At 38.4% G+C, this 8,232-nt stretch overlaps 1 protein-coding gene across 3 annotated transcripts in view; it reads right to left on the bottom strand.

The window, feature by feature from the left end:
• Positions 1-1,125: 1,125 nt before the first annotated feature.
• LOC101360241 (zinc finger protein 883-like) overlaps positions 1,126-8,232 on the bottom strand; it is a 13,446-nt gene continuing 6,339 nt past the window's right edge. The window contains exons 2-4 of one of the 3 annotated variants that reach the window (XM_023733170.1): positions 5,412-5,538; positions 4,292-4,439; positions 1,126-3,739 (exon numbers count right to left, since the gene is read on the bottom strand). In XM_023733170.1, coding sequence (XP_023588938.1) covers positions 1,903-3,739; positions 4,292-4,439; positions 5,412-5,538 — 2,112 coding nt within the window. In that variant the 3' untranslated portion in view covers positions 1,126-1,902. The remainder of the gene's footprint in view (positions 3,740-4,291; positions 4,440-5,411; positions 5,539-8,232) is intronic. The other 2 variants (XM_023733172.1, XM_023733171.1) reach the window with 2 other exon arrangements.

Raw genomic sequence — 8,232 nt, forward strand, 5'->3', positions numbered from 1 at the left:
AGAATTCATAAAATGGCCATCCTTATGATAACAGTTTAAATATAAAAAGAACACAGATGAAGAAATGCATGGGGCAAGGTCTAGAAGGATCCCAGGGCAGAGCTTCCATGTCCCCAGGACATGTCACCCATCACATGGATGGATGTTTCTCACCAACTGGGAAGCTTCCTTAACTCTCCAACTTCTGGATTTTTCCTGGTCAGTCCTGCATGAAAAGCTAAATTATGCCTCAAGAGGTTAGCATCAGGCCACCAGGTGGTCCCTCTGACCTTACTCACCTTCACTCATTAGCCTCAGTTGCAGTCCGACTCTCAAGAGCCTTGAACAAAGGCCAAATGGCTTTCTGCAAGGTGGTTCTTCACATGACAATTAGCAATTCTGAAACTACTTAATGTACATTCTAAGATGCAGCAAATAATGCACTGTGGACAATGAGAGCCAGGAGTATTAGTGTTAACAGAAAGAAAAACATATATACTAAAGAAAAATGTTAAAATGAACCCTGTGGTGTTGAACTGCAATCAGAGATATGAGTATGATCCCGTGGTTTTTCAAATATATACAAATACATACAGAAATAGATATAACTACATGTCTTTGTATTATATACTTACACACATAGATTTCCTAGCTCTTCCCACTTTAAGGGCCCGGCAGCAACAAGCATATCTAATTCCGAGATCTTTGCTTCTAAATATAATTTTCTAATAAAAGGAACCAAGGTTTCTTGGAGAAAAATCTAACTCCAGGGCTTGGGCAGGAAAAGGACAAGATAAGCCTCAAACACTGGCAGAAAGTAATGTACAAATTATAATGCGGATATGTCATAAAATAGGAAACCCTGGTGGCAAAGTGGTTAAGTGCTACAGCTGCTAACCAAAAAGTCGGCAGTTCTAATCCACCAGGCACTCCTTGGTAACTCTATGGAGTAGTTCTACTCTGTCCTATAGGGACGCTATGAGTCAGTATAGACTTGACGGCAATGGGTTTTAATGGGTCAAAAAATAAAGGAAGCTACTTAAAAAACAAAGCCAAACCTGTTGCCTTCGAGTTATTCCAACTCATAGCAACCCTATAGGAGAGGGCAGAACTGCCTCATAGAATTCCCAAGGAGTGGCTGGTGGATTTGAACTACTGACTTTTTGTTAATAGTTGAATGTTTAATCACTGTACCACCAGGGGTCTGGAACTTACCTAAGGGCACACCTAATAATGAAATCTTTCACAATTTTAGCTAAGAAAAGAAAGTAATATGGATTAACATTTACTCGTATAGACAATTTAATAAATAAAAGGAAGAGAAGGAAAAGCTATTCCTTGCAGAATTCCAATTAATAAACACAGAAGAAATGATTGAAACAGAAAATACCATTTGGTAAAAAACACAGTAATAATAATCATAGATAACAATTATCAATGAGTACTAAAATTAGTAGGCCAAAGTACCATGAGAAAAAGAGTATTTTCAGTCTCAAAGTACAAGCCTATGAGAAACTTACTAATTATAAACGGTAAAACAGTTGACTTTCCAATAGGAAAGAATGAAAGGAAATGGAGTAAACAGGGAAACAAAACACTCTTAAACCAAATACAAGATCAGTGTATTTTATTGTATGCAAAATAACATCAATAAAACATTAAGAAATATAAAACCAGATTTGCTCAAGGCTATTCCCTGCAGCCTTATTTGTAATAACTAAATACTTTAAGAAAGATAAAATTTAGCTTGGACTAAGAAAGTAACAAACACTGATGAGGACAGCACAGCAGTTACAATGAAACTGTCATTTCTCTCAAAGGCACAAAGTAGCTCTAATAACCCTTTCTTTGAGTTCGTATTGCTGTCTGACTCACTGAGCTTTGTTCTTTAATCACAGACTTTCAGCAATTTGCTGTTTGAAATTACAGCAGTAAGGATGAAACACCCCACTTTTGACTACTCTTTCCACTGTGAGTTCTTATGTGTCCAGAGAGATAGGAGGAATGACTAAAGGTTTTCCCACATTCCTTACATTCGTAAGGTCTTTCTCCACTGTGACTTTTTATATGTCTAGTGAGGTGGGAGGAATGACAAAAGGCTTTCCCACATTCCTTACATTCATAAGGTCTTTCTCCACTGTGAGTTGTTATATGTCTAGCAAGGTGTGAGGAGTAACTAAAGGCTTTCCCACATTCCTTACACTCAAAAGGCCTCTCTCCACTGTGAGTTCTTATGTGATCAGAGAGATAGGAGGAATGAGTAAAAGTTTTCCCACATTCCTTACATTCATAAGGTCTTTCTCCACTGTGAGTTGTCATATGTTTAGTGAGGTGTGAAGAATAACTAAAGGCTTTCCCACATTCCTTACATTCAAAAGGTCTCTCTCCACTGTGAGTTCTTATATGTTCAGAGAGATACGAGGAATGAGTAAAGGTTTTCCCACATTCCTTACATTCGTAAGGTCTCTCAACACTGTGAGTTCTTACATGTCTAGGGAGGTTTGAGGAATCACTGAACGCTTTCCCACATTCCTTACATTCATAAGGCCTCTCTCCACTATGAGTTGTTCTTGTATGTTTAATGAGGTGTGAGACTTGCCTATAGGCTTTCCCACATTCCTTACATTCATAAGGCCTCTCTTCACTGTGAATTTTTATATGTGTAGTGAGGTGTGATGACCGTCTAAAGGCTTTCCCACATTGCTTACATTTGTAAGGTTTCTCTCCACTGTGAGTTCTTATGTGTTCAGAGAGATAATAAGAACAACTAAACATTTTACCACATTGCTTACATTCATAAGGCCTTTCTCCACTATGAGTTCTCATATGTTTAGTGAGGTGTGAAGATTGCCTAAAGGCTTTCTCACATTGCTTACATTTATAAGGCCTCACTCCAATGTGAGTCCTTATATGTATACTAAGGAATGAGGCCCGACTAAAGGCTTTCCCACATTCCTTACATTCGTAAGGCCTCTGCCCATTGTGAGTTCTTATATGTTGAGTGAGGGATGAGGCCTGAATAAAGGTTTTCCCACATTCCTTACATTCAAAAGGCCTCTGTCCATTGTGAGTTCTTATATGTTGAGTGAGGTGTGCTGACTGACTAAAGGCTTTCCCACATTCTATACATTCATAAGGCCTTTCTCCACTGTGAATTCTTACATGTTGAGTGAGGGATGAAGCCTGACTAAATGCTTTCCCACATTCCTTACATTCATAAAGCTTATCTCTATTACAAATTTTTTTATGTGAAATGAGGGATGAAGGATGACTAATAGCTTTACAACATTCTTTACATTCATGCCTATGACCTCTCACATGCGTCCAAAAGGATAATAAACTACAGAAACCTTTCCCACATTTGCTACATTCATATCGTTTCTCACCAGTGAATGTTGTCACAGGATTCTTAAGGGTTGAGATACAAATTAAACCCTTCCCACATACCTTACATTTATGGAGTTTCTTTCCAGTAAGTGCTCTTATAGGAATGGTTAGGTGAGGACAACTGCAGGATTCTCCACATTCCTTAGATTGACAGGTATTGCATCCACTGTGAGATCTAGCATGACGGTTATGTGACGAGTGATCCATGAAGGCTTTTCCACACTCACAGCATTCAAAGGGATTTCCTTCTGGAGGATTTCTCTTTAGCACAGTTTGATCTGGAATCTGGCTGAAGGTTTTCCCAGGCTGCCTGCCTTTATTACTTTCACAGAAGTTCTGTACTGTATGACTTCTGTTAAAAATAGGCAACGTGCTGTTGGAAATAAATTTGTTTCCATTTCACCATTAATAAACACAGTGAAAGTGCAGTTTTTGCTGACTTGTCTCATATTTCATAGGTTAAATAATCTAACAGAAATACTACCATTACTGTCACTGTCTTTCTAAAATATGTGGCATTCCGATAATTGTGTTCTAGGGAAATACGTTTCAAATACTCGATACATGACCTGAATTTATAAGAATGTTAGATTGTGAACATTATCTGAACACATAATTTTACAGCTAGGTTTATATACATTGTTGACAAGTACTGTCCAGTCAGTACTCACAGCAACCCTATATACAACAGAATGAAACATTGTTTGGTCCTGCATCATCCTCACAATTGTTGCTATGTTTGAGTTAATCGTTGCAGCCTCTGGATCAATCCATCTCATTGAGTGTCTTACTCATTTTCATTGACCTTCTACTTTACCAAGCATTGTACATATAAACATATACATATGTGTACACATATATGATGTCAGGACACCTTATGACTTTTTCCTGAAGCACTGTTTTCTCTTGTATGAATGACACTCACCTCAGATGTTTCTTCTGGTTTTTGTGCTGATTTTTACTGCCATACGATTTGGAGATTTTTCCTAACACGTAGGACCAAGTGTTACTCTTCATGAATTGCACCATTATATGTTCACTGGATAACCTTTCTCCATCAAGGTTTCGAGAGACTGACCCAATAATTCAAGTTGAGGTTCACAATATGAAACAAGAATGGAATTATTAGGGGAAAAAAGGCTGCTATGAACAAAGAAAGACTTAGCCGCATTTCGTTGTTTCAACATATGACAAGGGTTAAAAAGCAATTTACTAGGAAATACATCCATGAGGATTAACAGTGATAGTGACACAAATAGGTGTAATTAGGAGAGCTAACTAGAAAGATAATGGACACAATATACATGTAACAATAAAAGAGGAAAAGGGACTTCATAACTCAGGTGTGAGAGGATTGCTAAAGTCAGGAAAGTAAGCTGAAGTATCTGTGACGTTATGTCAATTGAAAAGAGACTTTTTCTAGCTGACTGATTAAAATGTAATTCCCACCATGCAGGACTGGTACTTCAAAAAATTCTTGCTTTCCTGATGTTTCCCAACACAGTGGCCCCAGATGAGTCCTAACTCCAGTGTCCTTGCTTCTCTGGCAAAACAAATAGGTATAGCTGACATGGTGCTCATAGAGAAATGAATATCATAAGGGAAAACAGTGCAGACCAATGAATATTTCCCTGACACTGACTCAATACATTGCTCTTCAGAGTTTCTGAAGATGGACAGGTATGAGCTTATTTGCAGCAAAACAATTATGTCAAACCTGTAATAAACCTAGTAAAACTCTCTATAAGGTCCCAAAACACACATTTCTCAGAGGCCCAAAGGGACCCCTGAAGCCAATACTTACAACACTTAAAGAACCTCAAAGCTTTTAATCGCAAGAGAAATAATAATTTACTTTAATACACAGAACTTTATGCTCATGGGGAAGCCAGGATATGCAGGCTGCATACACCAAGGTACCATGCCTGTTTTATTTAACAATTTATTCCCAATTCCTCAAACCGAATACTGAAACAAAATCAATGAGTAAAATATTTTTGTTCAGTGATGGAATAAATTTTTTTTTTAAATGATGTCAATCTTACCTACAGAGGCCAGGTTTCTGAAGGTTTCCAGCATCACATCTCTGTAGAGCTTCCTCTGAGTAAGATCCAGCAAAGCCCACTCTTCCTGGCTAAAAATCACGGCCACATCCTCAATGACCACTGAGTCCTAAAACATCCCATACATTCTGGATCAGCAAAGTATCATATACTCCAATGTGTACAAGAACAAAATGTGAGGGTGACCATCATCAGGAACTGAGAATTCATAGGGATTTGACATAAGGTTCTGTGTTCTACCAAGGTCTACTCTAGGGTATAGCCATCAGCCTCATCCCTTTACTAACAACATTCACTTCCTCAGTGACTGCATCCTGTCTCATAGACTGCCAACACACAAAATCTCTCCACAGTTTGACTGCGATCAACTGCAGTCTTATTCCTCCCTCTCTACAGTCTAGAACAGTTAGAAAATATAGCAAAAATTAGAGAAATACTCTAATTCAAATCATCACTTCCTTTTAAATAATTTCACCTCCTTCCATAAAACCCAGCAGAAGACTCAACAAAACATGAAAGAAAGATGAGGAATTAACAACTGGGAAACACTGTGGAAGGGCAGTGTTCACTTTTGCCCCTCACAGCCACGAGAGGACCAGGAGCTGCACAAACTGCAATCCAAGGCCCTGAGCTGGTCATATTTTCTTGAACAACTCTAGGAGATCAAGAGATGACAGATCCATATGCTGAAAAAAGAATAATCTTTTGGAGAATTAGTAATTTTTACATCAGTCACCTGTTTTCAAAAAATTAATTACTCTGTCATTCTGTCTGTCCCTTTCATAGGGACAGGCAAAGGTAAGAAAAGTTAAAAAAAAAATCTCAGGTGAAAGACAGGAAACATGAGAATCCAGATCTCCCCACGAGTCTCAAATTTCGAGACCTGATGCAATTGTACCGCAATTAGTGCCTGTTCCCCTCAACGATGAATCCATACATTCCCACACAAATAGTCTAATGTTATAAGACAACAAAGATCACTATCTCTGTAGAAACAAGAATAGCAAGCCCTTGTGCTTGCTAAGAGGTTAAGATTCCCATTTTGTAATGACTGCACAACATGAACATAATTAGTGTCACCAAGTTATACGTATAAACATTGTTCAATTGGCAAAAGTTTATGTAATATTCTAAATCCTTTGCTTTCACTTCAAAAATGTTCACAGAATCTTCACCAGGAGTAGTTTCCATCTCAAGAAGCCACTTCCTTTCCTTATCCGTAAGAAGCAACTCTGCATCTGTTAAAATTTTATGATATTGGAGCAATTCAGTCACATCTTCAGCCTCCATTTCTAATTATAGTTCTCTTGCTACTTCCATTACATCTGCAGTTACTTCCTCCACTGAAATCGTCAACCCCTCAAAGTCATCCATAAGGGTTGAAATTAACTTCTTCCAAATTCCTGTAAATGTGGATATCTTGACCTCCTCCCACAAATTACAAATGTTCTTAATGACATCTAGAATGCTGAATCCTTTCCAGAAAGTTTTCAATTTATTTTGCCCAGATCCATCAGAGGAATCACTATCTATGGTAACTACAACCTCATGAAATGTATTTCTTAAATAATAAGACTTGAAAGTCAAAATTACTCCTTGATCCATGGGCTGCAGAATGGATGCTGTGTTAGCAGGCATGAAGACAACATTAATCTCCTTGTCCATCTCCATCAGAACTCTTGGGTCACCATTGTTGATAAGCAGTAATATTTTGAAAGGAATCTTTTTTTCTGAGCAGTAGGTCTCAACGGTGGTCTTAGGATATTCAGTAAACCATGTTGTAAACAGATGTGCTTTCATCCAAGCGTTTTTGTTCCATTTATAAAGCATATGCAGAACAGGTTTAGCTTAATTCTTAAGGGCTCCAGGATTTTCAAAGTGGTAAATGAGTATTAGCTTCAACTTAAAGCCACCAGCTGCATTAGCCCCTAACAAGAGAGTCAGCCTGTCCTTCGAAGCTCTGAAGCCAGCATTGGCCTCTCCTCTTTAGTTATGAAAGTCCTAGATGGCATCTTCTTGCAACATAAGGCTGTTTTGTCTACATTGAAAATCTGTTCTCTACTGAAGCCACCGTCATCAATTATCTTAGCTAGATTTTCTGGATAACTTGCTGCAGCTGCTACACCAGAACTTGCTACTTCACCTCGTACTTTGATGTAGAGACAGTTTCTTTCCTTAAACTTCATGAACCAACCTCTGCTAGCTTCAAATTTTTCTTCTGCAGCTTCCAAACTTCTCTCAGTCTTCACAGACTTGGAGAGAGTTAGGGTCCTACTCTGGATTAGGCTTTGGCTGAAGGGAATGTTGTGAATGGTTTCATCTTCTATCCAGACCACTAAAACTTTCTCCATATCAGCAATTACACTGCTTCACTTTCTCATCATTCATTTGTTCAGTGGAACAGCACTTTTAACTTCCTTCAAGAAATTTTCCTTTGCATTCACAACTTGCCTGTTTGGCGAAAAGGCCTAGCTTTTGGCCTGTCTTGGCTTTCAACATGCCTTCCTCACTAAGCTCAACCATTTCTAGCTTTTGATTTAAAGTGAGAGACTTGCAACCCTTCCTTTCACCTGAACACTTAGAGGCCACTGTAGAGCTATTGGGCTAATTTCAATATTGTCATATCTCAAGGAATAGGAAGGCCTGAGAAGAGGGAAAGAGATGAGGAACAGCCAGTCGGTGGAGCAGTCAGAACACATTATCAATTAAATTTGCCATCACTTATGGGTGCAGTTCATGGCGCCCCAAATCAATTACTATAGTAACATCAAAAATCACCACAGCTGATGTAATAATGAAAATG

This window comes from Trichechus manatus, unplaced genomic scaffold (genome assembly GCF_000243295.1).
Source record: "Trichechus manatus latirostris isolate Lorelei unplaced genomic scaffold, TriManLat1.0 scaffold00057, whole genome shotgun sequence".
NCBI classification, from domain to species: domain Eukaryota; kingdom Metazoa; phylum Chordata; class Mammalia; order Sirenia; family Trichechidae; genus Trichechus; species Trichechus manatus.